The 16,557-nt window shown below is 30.3% G+C and overlaps 1 protein-coding gene across 5 annotated transcripts in view; it reads left to right on the top strand.

Annotated features, from left to right (window-relative positions):
- The window catches only part of COL11A1 (collagen type XI alpha 1 chain), a 199,688-nt gene that overhangs the window by 85,393 nt on the left and 97,738 nt on the right, over window positions 1–16,557 (top strand). For all 5 annotated transcript variants that reach the window (XM_074318647.1, XM_074318650.1, XM_074318648.1 and 2 more), the window contains 14 exons: window positions 518–571; window positions 3,147–3,200; window positions 3,319–3,372; window positions 3,552–3,605; window positions 4,673–4,726; window positions 4,847–4,891; window positions 6,126–6,179; window positions 6,585–6,629; window positions 6,849–6,902; window positions 7,544–7,588; window positions 11,511–11,564; window positions 12,725–12,769; window positions 14,083–14,136; window positions 14,217–14,261. In XM_074318647.1, coding sequence (XP_074174748.1) covers window positions 518–571; window positions 3,147–3,200; window positions 3,319–3,372; window positions 3,552–3,605; window positions 4,673–4,726; window positions 4,847–4,891; window positions 6,126–6,179; window positions 6,585–6,629; window positions 6,849–6,902; window positions 7,544–7,588; window positions 11,511–11,564; window positions 12,725–12,769; window positions 14,083–14,136; window positions 14,217–14,261 — 711 coding nt within the window. The remainder of the gene's footprint in view (window positions 1–517; window positions 572–3,146; window positions 3,201–3,318; window positions 3,373–3,551; window positions 3,606–4,672; window positions 4,727–4,846; window positions 4,892–6,125; window positions 6,180–6,584; window positions 6,630–6,848; window positions 6,903–7,543; window positions 7,589–11,510; window positions 11,565–12,724; window positions 12,770–14,082; window positions 14,137–14,216; window positions 14,262–16,557) is intronic.

Raw genomic sequence — 16,557 nt, 5'->3', positions numbered from 1 at the left:
ATTTCAGGGCAATTATAATGATAGTAATAGCATCTTTTCTTGACATTTTATTGCTATAGCATTCAGTGTCAAGTAAATATCTGAGTATAAAAGCAATATCATTTCATCAAGTCTTTGCTGTATAAATGCATGCAGTATGTACCTGATTCAGTAAAATTATGTTGCCTCTAGTACTCTACCACAGTGTAATGGTAAATAGTGCCTTGTATAATCATAAGTGCTCTCTGAAGGTACACACATTAAAGGAAATTCCAATGTGATTTCATGAAATTGGCTTCTGTCTAGTTATGTATAAACTAGTCTTTTAAATAGAGCTCACACAATGGAATACAATCAAAGTTTGATAAGACTTGAAATTTCAATTAAGACTTGAAAATTTTATTGTATTAATAAAATCATACTATTTTGATGAAGTATATTTTGAATGATGTTTAGTTATTTCAAGTGACAATGGTAGGATAAAAGTAATTAGTGAATTGCTAAATTAAATGATTATATCCTCACTTTTTCTCTACAGGGGGGACCTGGTTCATCTGGGGCCAAAGGTGAGAGTGGTGATCCTGGCCCTCAGGTAAAAAAAAAAAAAAAAAAAAAAAAATTATATCACTTATTTTATTTTTTACTTTATTTTATCAAGTAGGGTAATTGAAGTATCTGCCATTTGTTATATGAGTAAAAAAATTACTTACATTACTTTTAAGCTCATGTCAACTCTTTTCGCTGAAAAATCCCTAGTAACCAGTTGACTGCCAATAACTTGATTAATTTAAACAATATTAAAAGAAGGTAAACTAGGATGGGAAAAAGCTTAATAGAATGTTAAATTGGTTTGAGATTGTACAAAGCAAAGTAGAACTATTACAGTTGTACTTATAGTGGCCTTACCTCCAGCCCAGGATGTTTTCTGTGGAGACTAAATCTAGTATATTCTCTCAGAAAGGATATTTAACCTACTTCAGAGAAGCTAACTTCAAACACTTTGTAAAGCTGAGGAAATTCAGAGGAATTGAAAACGTCAGAGCTGAAAATTTTAAAAAGGTCTTAGATTACATTTACATGGTGCCAAGTTTAAAGTATTATTTTTCCTTTAATGATAATAAGTAAATAGAGCCATTTAATATATGCATATTATGAAATATACTTATTATAAAAAACAAAAAACAAAATGTGATGTACTTTGAAAATGCATTCATTTTAAATGAAAATACTTCCTGATACGCTCAGTAAATATAAATTCAGATTGGAGTACAGGAGCTCTCAAGTTGACTATCCACTAATATTTTTCTTCTTTTTAAAATATTTCATTTAAAAGTATTTTAGGGCAAAATTGTATTTTAACACCACTGCATATTCTTTGTAGTCACTACCACAACCATCAGGATAGAGAACAGTTCTATAACCCCTAAAATTTCTTGGTGTCACCACTTTACAATCGTATCCTCTCCCCAGCCTGAATTCCTGACAGCCACTGATCTGTTCTTCATCTCTACAATTTTATCTTTTCAAGAATACAAAACAAATGAAATCATTCATTATGTAACTGATTCTGGCTTCTTTCACTCAGCGTAATGTCTTTGAGATTCCTCATAGTTGATGAGTGCAATAGTTTGTTCCCTTTTATTGCTGAGTAGTTTTTCCTTGTATTGATGCACCACAGTTTACTTTGAAAGGAAAAAAAAAAAAATTCAAAGAACAGCGAGAAACATTTGGGTAATTCGGAAAGTGGTGGCCTTCTTTTTTGTGCTTGGTTAATATTGCCATAACATGATCAAAAGCATTTGCAGCTTAACTGAGAATTTCATAAAATGTTGAAATGACACTACGTGAAAATGTAAGGTCTTTAATGTTTTGCAAAGATTAAGAACTTTTTGATCAAACTCACCTCTTTACAAAATAGATAAATCTAAAAACATGCTGTAGTAGTTTTCATGGATTTTGCAGTTTTCCTTGACTTCTTAATGCTGAAGAGATGCAATATCAAATGAAGAATCATTTTCATTAAAAACTAATAAGATTTGTCCTATTATTAATTGCCCCTTAACATATGGAGTACAGGGTAGTGTCCTTTTGCTACTATATATATATTATATATTATAAAGATATTTTCTTTTTAACTACTAATTATTAGACAACCTTAATTTTATTATTTCTATAATCAACATTTTACAATGATCATAAAAAATATTTGTAGTTTCAGATGTGTGTTATATTTTCTACCACACTCATTGTATGCATATTATTTAAATTAACTTTAAAAAGGGTATAGTTAATTAAATATAAAGGCCAATGTAATATTTATACTGGAAATATATTTTATCTATTATTATCTGTGTAATTTTATTAAAAAATATGTGTATCAATCTACACAGAAGATACTATATGTTAATATAACATTGTATTATATTGATTCAAGAGAGAAACATTGAGAATTTTTAACTTGTAATCTGACATGGCAAGATGCCAGTCAATAATTTATGTTAGGGATCGTCAATAATTTACATTAGAGATCAAGGATTTGATGGACTTCCAGGATTGTCAAGTCATCCTCCAGTGTTGTGTAGATGATTGAAGAAACGTGTACCAGGCACTTTATTAAATGGTAGGAGTATAATGGAGAAAAAGACAGAGTTAGTCCAAAACTGCAATAGTTAACACTTTAAAGGGAGATTCAACTGTGAAAAAAAGGCAATTATAATCTAACATGATAAATGAAATAAAAGAATAAATCTCTAAGAGATCTCCAACATATGAATGGAAAGATGAAAGATAAAGTTTTAGAAACAGAAGAGGATGAGATGGATGAGTTAAGGGTTTTTTCAGTCAATGGAAATATAAAACCTCAAAATTTTGAGAATAAAATGAGTAATTGAGGATTTTTTAAAGTTTATAATAGTGCTTTGTATTCTTTTTGTTTAAATGAAAACCACATGTCTGTAAAAACTTCAAAAATAATATGACTTTTTTTTGCAAGAAGCCATTTAGAAAAATTGATTCTCTCGCTTTCTGTTTTATCTGGACTTTAACATAAGAAATAATTTTCTTGTTTTAAAATGATTAAGGTAAAGCTAAAACCATCTCTCTCAATGTGACTGAGTTTATTGATCAAGAATTCTCCAAAACGAATTAATTCTGGTATTTTGATGTAGGGCCCTCGTGGTGTCCAAGGTCCACCTGGACTAACAGGAAAACCTGGAAAAAGGGTATGTTTGCTTTTCGTTGTGTATTTTGAAGGCATCTGAAGCCAACGGTTACTTTGTTTTCTTTTACTCTGTGTTAGCAGGAATCCCTTTTGTTCAGTCATGTTCTTGGCATTATCAGGGTCGTCCAGGTGCGGATGGAGGAAGAGGAATGCCAGGAGAGCCTGGGGCAAAGGTCAGGAGCTCATATGTTTATATATTCAGATCTTGTATGTCAGTTCACCCCTGGAACTTATATATTTTAAAATAGTGTCTTGACATGAAAAAATACGTCACATTCATATTACAGTATAGAGTAAGACTGGAAATGTGATGGGGATACTGATGATGATGATGATGATGATGATTTTACAGGGGGATCGAGGATTTGATGGACTTCCAGGATTGCCAGGTGATAAAGGTCACAGGGTAAGATACACCATTCTGTTACTCTTTACACAGGGATCATACAAGATTATTATGAAATATTTTAGAATTGATACACTTTAGAAAATCAGAAGAAGAAAGTTAATTTAAATATTTGTGAATCCATTTAGTAAATTAGTACATCTACTAGATACTCAAAGAAAGATAAGTAAAATTATATAAGTGATATCAATATAAGTTCTTTCATTAGTTTTAGATATTAAAATACTCATTTTATGCAAACAAGTTAAGGCGAAAACTTAATGTACATATGTGTGGCAAATATAATTACAGAACAAGTATGGAGATTTCATTTTTTGATAATTACCTCAATTTTTTGATAATTACCTCAATTTCTCTCTTATATTTTACATTTGTAGAAATATATGCAAACAAAGACATCTGTGGGCAATCTATCATTGCTATAACAATATACTGGGCACTGTATTTTATTATACTAAATTAGACGGTTTATTATACTAAATTAGAGATACCACAAGCAAAATAAAGAATAAAGGTAGGATAACTTTTAGGTAAAGTGGAGAATATTAAAAACAAAAAAGAAAGAAAAAGAAAAGAGAATCCTACAGATGTCCAGCAAGCTATTTAATGTATGCCTACTACATGTCAAGACAAATATATAAGCTTGCTGTAAAACAAAAAAAATAATTCCTTTAGTCTTCTAGAGTTGTGCTGATTTAATATGAATTATTTTAGAAGCAGAAAAAAATTAAATTAAAATCACCAAAGTGTAGTTTTCATGTTTAAAACAGTCTTCAGCAAAATGTTTTTTAATGGTTTAGCTTATAATAATTCAATGTCTGAGAATTATTTTAGCAATTTAATTTAAACCTTTTTGTTTTTAAAATTGAATATTTTCCTAGCCTACGAAGATGTAGAGCTGGTTAATGTAAAATTATGATTTATCTATGAAATGCTCTGAGGACAGCAAATAAAGCATATGTTTTTCCTGTCAAATGTTCTGTTATATTTGGTAGGAAAGCTAGAGAGTAGACTTATAAACATTTTACTTTATTTGATATTCTAATCATATTTTATTTATTTAATAGGGTGAAAAAGGTCCCCCAGGTCCTCCCGGCCCTCCTGGCGAAGATGGAATGAGGGTATATTAAACTTAATTTTTTTAAAAGAAATCTTTAAAATTAAAACAAAAGAGAACAGAATCATGTTGAAATGATACGGTCTTTAATTACGTTACCCTCCCATTCATTTTGAAATGACAGGGAGAAGATGGAGAAATAGGACCCAGGGGTCTTCCAGGTGAAGCTGTAAGCAACTCTCTTTTTAAATTATACCCTGTTTTGGAGGAATAGTGACTGGTGTTACACATATAAAGTCAATAATAAACTCAGGTGACTCTTGCAGTCTTACCTAAGTTAACCAGGCAATTGTTATGTAAAAAGTAAAAATTGAAAGAATACATAGAGCTTTCCTTGTGTTATAGAGGAAGTCTTAGACAATTGAGAGAAAAGATATTTAAAACATAACATCTTGTCAGGCAAAAATCCTTATCTAGTTTTTGTTGCTATTTCTGGGTTTTGTTTCATTTTTTTATATCAGCAATAGCTCCAGAATCAATTTATGTATTTAAGATAAATGAATCTTATTACCAAAAGAAACAAAAAATGAAGTGCTCAGTATGCTAGATATAGGATAAAGTGTGCTAGATTGTATTATTCTTTTCCACTGAATTTTAAAACTGAGAAAACTGAATTGGGAAGGTTTACCCAATGTAGTTAATCAAAGCATCAAATCAGAAATAGGCTTCCTAATTTCAGTCCTAGTTTGCCACACTATAGAGCCTGTCAACTCAAAGGCATAAAAATAGTATCTCAAGCAAATATGAGAGACAGTAACTTCTTGTATTGACTTTTCTAAAGGAAAAGAAAGCAGAGCAGATGGAGGAGGGCAAAAAAGAACAGGAGACAATTTGATTAAGTTTAAACAAAAATAAGCTTTAAAAAATCTTTTCTCAAGAAAATGATTTCTAAATCTGAGTACATAGTTATCCAGCTGTTTGTTTCTTTCCCTCAGTCAATATTCTCTCAAAATGGAAGTAACTGAAATGTAAAACAAATGAGAATCAGGGCATAGTCTATCTGATTGAATAACAAGATTTAGTAAGTTTCAGTGTTGCTATTCAAATCAGAAATGATACAAAAGTAGCATATTTAAAGAATTAAACTATTTCCTGTTTTTAAAATTTCCCAAGTGATTCATGGGTAAATTTATAGAATCGAAGGTGCACAATTTGTGTACTAACAACTTACTGGCTTTTGATCAGTATAAACACTAGATATTTGCATTACACAGAAGTGGTATTTTAAACACCACTCTCAGTGTGTTAAGAGATGATGTACTGATATTTTTACTCTAAACATTACACTAAAGGTTTTTTTTAGAGGAAGAGGCATATTTTGAGGGTATTTCTTATTAGGACATGCTTTTTCTTTTCTTTCTTTCTTCTTCTTTTTTTTTTTTTTTTTTTTTTTTTTCTTCTAGGGTCCTCGAGGTTTGCTGGGACCAAGAGGAACTCCAGGACCTACAGGGCAGCCTGTAAGTATTGCTGAATATTTAGGATTTTCTAGGGAAAGCTTGTTGCCAGATTCTTTAAAGCCCGGAGGCTGTGAAAGTTTTCTGTAGACAGCCAAGTGTTCACTGAACTGTTATATTTTAAGACCTAATGATGTTGCCTGTCAGTTTAACTGATCTCTTCCTTTTAGTTTATCTATTTTAATGCTTCGTATCAAATTCCTAGCACACAGTGGAAAATGCTGTCTCCAATGTGGACATAGATTAGAGTTTGGATTTTGCCTTTTTTCCTGATTTTCATTAAATCCTAAAATGATTTTGTCATCCTAGGCTAATAGATGTCATGATATTATGAGGTTAATCTTTTTGATTTTCTGTTGTAGCATCTAAACTTATTAACATCCATACATATATTTTTGTTTATTGTAGGGTATTGCAGGTGTAGATGGCCCCCCAGGACCCAAAGGGAACATGGTATGTAGAAACTATCCATAAAATAACTCATTTCTGCAATCTGGGTACTATCAAACTGCTGTCATTGCTCAGTATTAGCTTCTGCTATCATTAATTTTTTGCAAGATTTTCCAGATTTTCTATAGAGGAAACTAATGTGGAGATTATTTTTCAATTGAGAAGAAAAAAACCTGTTATGTGAAATAGCTCTATTAAAGACTCTGTATTTTCCTATGGCAGGGTCCCCAAGGAGAGCCTGGACCTCCAGGTCAACAAGGGAATCCAGGAACTCAAGTAAGTCTAAGCCATCGCAGCTCCCCTGTGATCAGGGGGTAAGGAGGTATCTCTACAGCAAACTGACAGCCTCAGAATTTTCTCCATAGAACTAAAAACGTTTGCAATGTGAAAGTAGGAAGGCAATTCTTTATTTTTTTTCCTTTGAAAAAAAATGAGCAAATGTCCTAAGGCTTCCTTCTTCCAAGAGAAAAATGAGTCATTCAGTGTTCATGGAATGCCCGGACGAACAGCCACACCTGCAGGAAGGTTCTGAATAGGATCACATTACAGCCCCATTGCCAAAAGAGTAGCTGTGTAAAACTGCTCACCATGTTCCAAAACCTTCTGGAGTGCAGGGGATACACACACACACACACACACACACACACACACACATATGTATATATGTGTATATATACATATATACACACACATATATACACACACACATATATGTATATATGTATATATACATATGTACACACACATATATACACACGCATATGTATACATACATATATACATATATGTGTGTGTATATGTATGTATCTATCTCACATAACTCATTTCATATGAAATAGAGGCTAATAATTGACTATTCTAAAAGTGTATTCTTGTGATGTGATTCCTGACGTATGAAATAAATTCTTTTACTATAGGGTCTTCCTGGTCCACAAGGTCCAATTGGTCCTCCTGGTGAAAAAGTAAGTTACTCTGTTGTTCTACTCATGTCTGGTGAATAAGTTTGGCTATCAACCTTAGGCAGGTATAGGCCTGCTCTTTGTTTTTGATAAGATATCTAGATGGCTCAGCACATAAAGAATTAATCTGGAGTTATTAAACCATGCGAGTACAACATAAGAAGTCATTCATACATCTCTGAAGTGTAAATTATAAAATTTCTCAGTTGCCATTTGGGTAGCTTCCAAATGTGACATTCTTAGCTATATTAATCTCAGAAAGGTACTGGTATAAGTGAATGTTTTCTCTTTTCTCCTTTTCTTTCTCGTTATTAAAAAAAAAGAAAATGTCATTAGATTTGCTTTTGACCAAGGGTCTGTAGCAAGATCTGATTAAGGGAAATTGTGAAGTTATCCTTGCCACCATATCTTACATTTAGATGACAAATGATGTTCTTGTTAATAATCCAGTGTCTGGATCAAAAGAAGAATACATCTTTAATTAAAGTGATGTCTTTTTTTAACCCTGGACTTTTCTATCAGATTCCCTAAGTAATATTTCCTATACCCTGTAGCTACATCACAATGTTAGCTGATTCTTTCTAATATTTTTTTTCTTAGTTTTGATTTCTAGGGACACGTAATTTTTTAAAAAGTTAACCATTTTAATGGGAGCACAGTTTCATACCATAAAATTTCATTCATTTTTAAGTGTACAAGTTAATGATTTTTAGTATAGTTACAGAGTTTTGCCACAATCAAATTTTTAGCATATTTATACCACCGTAGAAAGAAACCTTGTGTCAGTCTCCACTCCCCATTTCCCCCACAGACCCAGACAACCACTAATCTGTTTTCTGTCTCTAAATTTGCCTTTTCTTAACATTTCTTATCAGTGAAATATATGAATGAATTTATCATATGTATATAATCATATGAATGAATATATTATGTGATCTTCATGTCTGGCTCCTTTCATTGGCTTAATGTTTTTCAGGTTTATATATGTTGTAGCATATATCAGTACTTTGTTCCTTTTTATTGCCAAGTGTATTTCATTGATTGAATATACCACATTTTGTTCACTTATTCAGCAGTTGATAGACATGTGAGTTGTTTATATATTTTAGCTATTATGAATAGCACTGCTATGAATATTTGCATACAAATCTTTGTGTAGACATGTTTTCATTTCTTTTTAGTAGCTATTTAGAAGTAGATAGAATTAGTGGGTTACGCGGTGAATTTATGTTTAACATTTTAAGAAGCTTCCAAATTGTTTTCAAAATGGTTGTACCCTATTTCCTTCCTAATAGCAATGTATGAGGATTCTAGTTTCTCCAGATCTTCATCAATACTTGTTATTATTTCCCTTTCTGATCATGGTCATTTTTGTTGGTGTTAAATGGTATCTCCTTGTGGTATTAATTTGCATTCCTTTAATCACTAGTAATGCTGCACACCTTTTCATGTGCTTGTCGGCCACTTTTATATATTTTTTTCTATATCTTTCCAAAATCTATATTCAAATCTTTTGGTAACATTCCAATTGTTATTTGTCGTATTATTAAGTTGTAAGAAATAACATACCAAACTCAAGTGGTCTTTAAAATATTTTTTTTTCTGTGTATGTTTTCTATATGATCACAGTATTAGAGTGCTATTGGAAAATGGCTTATGAACTTAAGGTGATAGGTCCCATAGGTGATTTGAAATCTCTTTTTAGATCAGAGATTTTAATCTGGGCCACTCATATTTTAGATTAGCTCATCATAACTATACTATATTCATAATGAATTGCACTCTCTAGTGCATGGTGCCTATTAAATTTTCTACCATGATTTTATCATCTATGCATTGGATTCCTAAGAGGAATTTGCTATTAAGGAAAATTGATATTACTGAATTCCCTTTCTTGAGCCAAAGGTAAAATATGGGCCCTGATTCACTGCACTTCTTGTGGTAAGAAGAGCTATTTTAAACACAATTTGCTTCTTTCTCTGCTCTGAACATACCCAGCTTGTGAGTTTAAAGATAGTCTCTTTCCAGTTAAAAGAGAAAGGGAAATATGTATTATTTTTATTGCATATATGGTATATATTTTATATTGTACCTATATTACTTTTATTTTCTTTATGATATACTGTGATCTATTTTTTCTGGCTGAAGAGCCTGTCTTTCAGACTTGGTGAATAAGGTTTTCAATTGGATCATGGTATAATCTAATAATTAAATATAATTTCACTAATGGCATGTATTTTTAATTCTCAATAATTTATATATTTTGTCCTAAGTCATGATAGCCTGTACTAAAAATTATATTTGTGATAAAATATTTTAGTTTGTTAACTAAAACAGATAACATAACTATATATTTTTGACATTTTGATAACAAATATACTGAATATTTCCTGTGATTTAATTTATGCTTTCAGAATTTACATAACTCATATTAATTGCTTTAGAAAAACAAATGGTATTGTATAACTCTATGAGCTAAGCATGAAATAGCAAGACACAAAATAAATATTAAAGGCAAGGACTTTAAAGACAAGATATGTATCAGGGTTCATTCATATTGCCACTGTGTCACATATTAATGCTTAATTTACCCACTCTTAGATAACAATAATATTTCATGGAATTGCTTGACTTAAAATGTGAAAATAGTATATATATATATATACATATATATGTATATATATATGCATATATATACACACATGATCCATTTCAATATATATTGCTTAATATAATACATAAAACAATAAATTTTAACCATTTAACTATTTGAATTATAAATACCATAATTAGTGTTTTAGTGCCCAAATTTAGTTCCATTAAATATTTAGTGTTAGATTATTTGACTAAATATCACTTTGCAGAGTGGTGAAGGGGATTAAAACTTTTAAATCCTTTAAATAAGATGCAACTAACCTCAGTTATAAAATCTAAATTGTTCAAGTTAAAGGTTCTTTATTTTGTGTTGTTCTATGGTGATTTAAGTAAGGCTTTCCTGTAGAACTCTGTACTATCAGTGTACATTAAATTAATGATTTTCCTAAACACTCTAAGAATGGAAAAACCCTAAATTATGTCCATAATCTAGGATTGCTGCTCTATCCTTACCCTCTCAATTTTCTCTAAATCCTGGCTAATAGCTTGACCAGTAAGCAATAATGCCTTGGGCTTTGATGAAATTATTCTCATAAGAATGACTATTTTCTCCCAAATAAGGGTGTACTTTTGCAATAGTCATTCTTACCATGTTCCAATCTCAGCAATGGTCAAATTAAATGAGATTTTAAACCCTCTGTGGTTAAAAAGGATTTTGAGTAATCTGTTGGATATTTCCTTTGTTATTATTTGTTAGTTACATATTCGGTGATGTCATTTTTACATCAAAATATTAAATTTATTTTATTCATGTCCTATGAATAACTATCATACTGTAACTTATATTTCTTAAAATATTTTAATAATTATTTATGTTTCATCAGTGTTACTATGTAATTATTTGAATTGGCACTTAATATCATTGATGGACATATCCAATGTTTGCTTCTTCTATGATATAAATCAATGTATTTCTGACCTATATTGTTTTCCTTTTTATTCTGTAAACTCTAGTTTATTGTGGTACACAAAAACTAATTTGTTAATTTAAAAAGACTCATTTAGGGCTATTAATAAGCAGGCCAACAATTAGCATGTTTTTAACCTATGTTAAATTTGGTTTTCATTTGTCTCTCTATACCATTTCTTCTACATAAAACATTTAAAAGTAAATGTCTGTGACTCATATATAAAAGAAAGTGACTCAATAATTTTATTAGTAGTATATTAGTAGTATATGCATAATATTTGTACATATTCCTATGTACAAAGTCACTTTCATATTTTTCATTTTTTTTAACGAAACTATTCTCTTTCTCTATTTGGTTAGGGACCACAAGGTAAACCAGGGCTTGCTGGACTTTCTGGTGCTGATGGGCCTCCTGTAAGTAACAGTTATCTGGTCATTAAAATTTTTATGTATTATCTTCAGATATAGATTTTGCATGTGTTTTAGAAGTGATTTTATGAATTCAGTAATAAAAGCAAATTAAGCCAGTAATTAAACATTGAACTCTCTAAAATACCATTTCGTCATGTCGCATCCATAATTGCAAAATCTTTAACAAGCTCACAGTGGTCTTTGGATAAACTCATCCTGACGCTCTAGGCCAAAATCTCCTATTTTCCTACCACTCACTTTTTCCTCGGCATACTCTAAACTTTTTCATTGTTACGCCTTTCCTTATGTCCTTTTCTTTACGTAGAAAGTATTTTTCCATCCTCTCTTCCCTTTCAAAGTACTTGTTTCTTGAGAGTACAGATGATATTCCTCACTAGTCGTAAATATCCTCAGCCATCTTCCATGAAAATTCCTAAGCCCTCAGGGATTTTCTCCTTTTCTAGAAATATAGCAATGCTCATTATATTCTATCACACAGTAATTAATATTGTAATTATGTAATCTTCACATAATTATTTTTGAAAATTGTTATTATTTACAGGTTTTTTTTTCCAAAAAATTGTTATTTATGCTTTTTTTTTCCTCTTTAAATTACTTACTCAGAGCTAGGATACAAAATTTTTCATTCTGCCTCTACCTGTCTTTATTATTAACTGTTATGGAACTGCCCATTTTTTTAATTGACTCCCAATAACTTTATTATTAACAGTATTAATGATCTTGCTATATTTTCAAATGTCCCATCCACATACCTTGATTCCCTATTGAAGATGCATGTATGGTTATTTGATCACTATGCCAAATAAAAGTCAGACTGAAATATCTTATGTAAGAGTCTAATTGCGATTGAGATTGAATTGTTGATGAGTATTAATATGTATTATGTACTTTTCCCGAGCTCTCTCAAATACATTAGGTAGTGGATAAAATTTACATCCATCTAATATAAGCTTATTGTTTTTCCTTCTAAATGCCACAGTTTTCAATGTTGCTTAAAGCCATGTACATGATGCAAAATGTTCAATTTGTTGTAAAACATAAGGAGTAAGATCTCAATGTTTTGAAAAAAAAAAGGAATAGTTTAATAGTATAAACTGTCATCAATATTTCATCTTACCAGTATGTATTTTTGTTAAATATAGGGTCATCCTGGAAAAGAAGGCCAGTCTGGAGATAAGGGTGCTCTGGTATGTTACAAAGTATCCATTTAAATGTTCTGTCACCTTATCTCCTAGAGAAAATGCTTTACTGTGATCATCTCTATGATACATATATTTTTATATGATCATTTAGGGATATGAATATTAGAAAATAAATCCCAGAAAATAATTCATCTCCACCTGTCTTTACTTTTAAAATAAATTTTCTAACACTTAAATATAAATCATGTACCTAGAATTATTTTTTTTACAATATAATAAACATGTCTTAGATAACTAGTTGTGTATTAGCAATTTTATAAATCAGACTGCTTTCTCTGTTTTTTAAAAATATTCTTATGATTAGAAATAAATCCACATTATACATATTTAGTATATGTGGAATGAATGACCATAAATTATAATAATGAAATTGTACAAGAACTATTAAATATCATGAAACTATTTATGTCACTTGAATTTTATTTTTACTTAATATACTTTCTGGTAACCTTTAAATAAGAAGACACTGAATTTTAAGAGCAACAATTATCAAAATATCTAAATAAAATCTTATTCAACATTAATACTATTTTGGATTACAGTAGCAGTGGTAGAATCATTTTTATTTAGAGTTGGATTCTTTTTTTAAATTAAATTTATTGGGGTGACAATTGTTAGTAAAGTTACATAGGTGTACAATTCTGTAATACATCATCTATATATCACATTGTGTGTTCACCACTAGAGCTGGATTCTTATTATGGTTTGTGTAAAAGTAATTGTGATTTAACAGGTTAAAAATAATTGCAAAAGCCACAATTACTTTTGCATCAACCTAATAAAATAGAATTACTGCAGAAATTGTGTATTACAGATGATATATTATTTCCTTTAGTGAGACTAGTGACATGAAGCCAGCTGTGGAAAATATATAATTTTGATCATATTCTTGGTGATGTGAATGCTACAAATCTAAACCAATTTTGGTTACAAATTATGGATCCTCTTGGTTAATCTGTAATTGTCTGTTGTAGACATTGGACACATCAGAATTTTTCAGGTTTAAAAAAAGTTTTAAGTTATTAATTACATAATTATTTACATTACTTTATGTATGCATATCTTATTTTTAGCATGAACATATGATATGGGGAGTTTGGAATACATAGGGCTAGTAGCATGGTTTGTTCATCATATATGACTTTAGAAACAAATGATAAACTTCCCAAGAAATCTTTACCAATAGTAAAAAAAAAAAAAATAGCATATTCTTGTAGATTATTTGGTAAAATTACAGACTGTAAATGAGTAGCACTTGCAAAGTATTCTGTATTTAAATTGAAATGGGTGTGTTTCAGGGTCCTCCTGGTCCACAGGGTCCAATTGGCTATCCTGGTCCCAGAGGAGTAAAGGTAAATGTTATTTTTTTCCACATTATGTAATTTCAATGTAAAGTATTATGGTCTTTTAATCTTTCTAATTTATTCCATAGGGAGCAGATGGTGTCAGAGGTCTCAAGGGCTCTAAAGGTGAAAAGGTAAAATATAATTTATTTAGGTAATTTTAATTACTAAATATATCTATTATGTCCAAATTTTCAACTTAACAGATACTCCATTTCCAAAGTATAGTAAATGGTTACTTATATACCAGGCAATGCAAATCTAATTTTGTACTCTGAATCCTGGACACTTTAAAAAAGTATATTCTTATAGCCTGGAGTGAGAACTAAATTATAGAACAGAAGCAAGGTATGTTATCAACAGAATTAATCTAGCATCACTTTTTTCTTACCTGTATTTAACTTTCATAAATCATAGGGTTGGCCTTAAGAAAATAGATTTGCTTCAGGGTATGTTCAATATCCAGTGATATGCATAAGAAAAGAGTGTTTATTCCCTTCTTTTTCTCTACTAAATTTCCCTAAAGTCATAAATTGAAATGCAGTGCAAAATACTAAATTTAGAAGCACCATAAATCAGTTGGGGGAAGAGGAAATCTTCCTCTGTGATACTGCATGCAGAACCAAAGTATTAACAAGAAGTAAATAATAAAGATTAAAACCAGGCAGAGGTGAGTGAAAGAATGTGGACTCTTATGGTGCATTTATAGTTTAATTGCCTTTGGGCAAAGAACTTAACATTTTTTTCATGTAAATGTTTAATATAACTGTAGAATCTGCAAATCCTTCATTTATGTTGAAATCAAATGGCATTTCTCAGAATTAGTATTGGATTAATCTTTACTAAATGTTAACATTTAAAAAATAGGATTTTATATAAAATGTTGGTAGATTGGGTGAGAAATATATGGAATATAAATTTTGATTTCAAGGATAACTTTATTCCTTTAGTCATAATTGTATCGAAAACACTAAGGGGATTTGATATCAATAAGGAATAGATAACAAGAAGGGATGGACTTATGATATCGATGACAATTTATTTTGTGGAAAAAATAAAAAAGGTAACATACTGAGACATTGTCAAGGTTTGCAACTATATTGTCAGTTCTACTGTATGAAGTGTTATGCATTTTAAATTAGCTCAGCTACTTGGATTTGAATCCCAATTCATCTTGATCATTATAGATGAGCTTCAGGGTATAATGTCTTAGTTGGCAACATCTTAGTGATAGTTTGAACAGTGTTGAACTTGTAATTATCTGTACTTTGCCCGTGCAGTAACAAAATACTGTCTCAGTTTGGAATTTTTCTTAAGACATTTAAGTGTCAATCAAATTTTTTTCTGGAATTAGTGCCTGCCAAGGATTTTTAGGGAAGGTAATGTTTAAACGGAAGGCATTTAATTGGGGTGGGGAAGTTGTGAACTTCTTGGAAAGACGGGGTGCTTGCTAAATGACAGAGGTAAATAAAATTATTGGTGATGAGATATATGTGAAAAGAAACCCACTCAGGAAAAAATAATAGATGTATATTGCATATATGTAGGAAAGAACAACAATTTGAGATTGTTGGTTGTTTTGAGTGGTGTATGGTCTCAAGAAATAAGTAGACACATAGAGAAAGAATTAATATTTTAAATTGGGAGTGAAAAGTTCTGAGTTCTGATTCTACTTACATTAACTAGACATGTAAACTTTGATTGTTTACTTTCCCAGTGCCTTATTTTAAGTAAAATGAAACATTGTCCTACAAATTCTGTAAGGTATTTTTCAGCTATACCTTTTATTCCATACCATACATTAATCTAGTAGTATATTTCTTATCTAGATTCAAAAAATTTTACATATGTTTCAACGGAAACTTTTTTTATAATCATAAGAATTCTTCCCATATTTAAACTCTGTAAAGAATAATTAAATTCTAATGAATTTTAATGTACATTATTTATTTGTTTGTTTCTGAGTGTGTAATACAATCAACCATTTATCTCATAAGAGATAAAGAAGAATGTTAAAACTATTTTCTTTTTACATGTAACAACACTAATTATTAACTGAAGGTGAAATAGCAAATTAGTACCCTAACTAGTATTAAAATTCTCCATTGTTTAGACTCAGATTCTTGCCTTAGACTTCAAGTAACATAGCCCATTACACCAAGTAGCAGAGGTGAATTCCTCCTTTACACATATTCTAAAACTGTTTTGTTTGTTTTGTTTTGTTTAACATTAATATAGATCTGATAACTTCAGGACTAGAATGCTTAGAATTTGATAGTGTCACTTGTTTTTTAAAAAAAGTAATGTATCATAAGGACATACCTAATAATTTAGGTCATCTAATTTATATCTTTAATTATGAATGTATTGAAAACAAAGGTGTGACAGAAATAGCAACTATTTAACTATGTTTCCTCTTAAAAAACAAAA

This window comes from Rhinolophus sinicus, linkage group LG14 (assembly GCF_036562045.2).
Source record: "Rhinolophus sinicus isolate RSC01 linkage group LG14, ASM3656204v1, whole genome shotgun sequence".
In the NCBI taxonomy this organism is placed as follows: Eukaryota; Metazoa; Chordata; class Mammalia; order Chiroptera; family Rhinolophidae; genus Rhinolophus; species Rhinolophus sinicus.
Note: the sequence above shows the minus strand (reverse complement) of the source record. Positions and strands in the feature narration are given on the sequence as shown.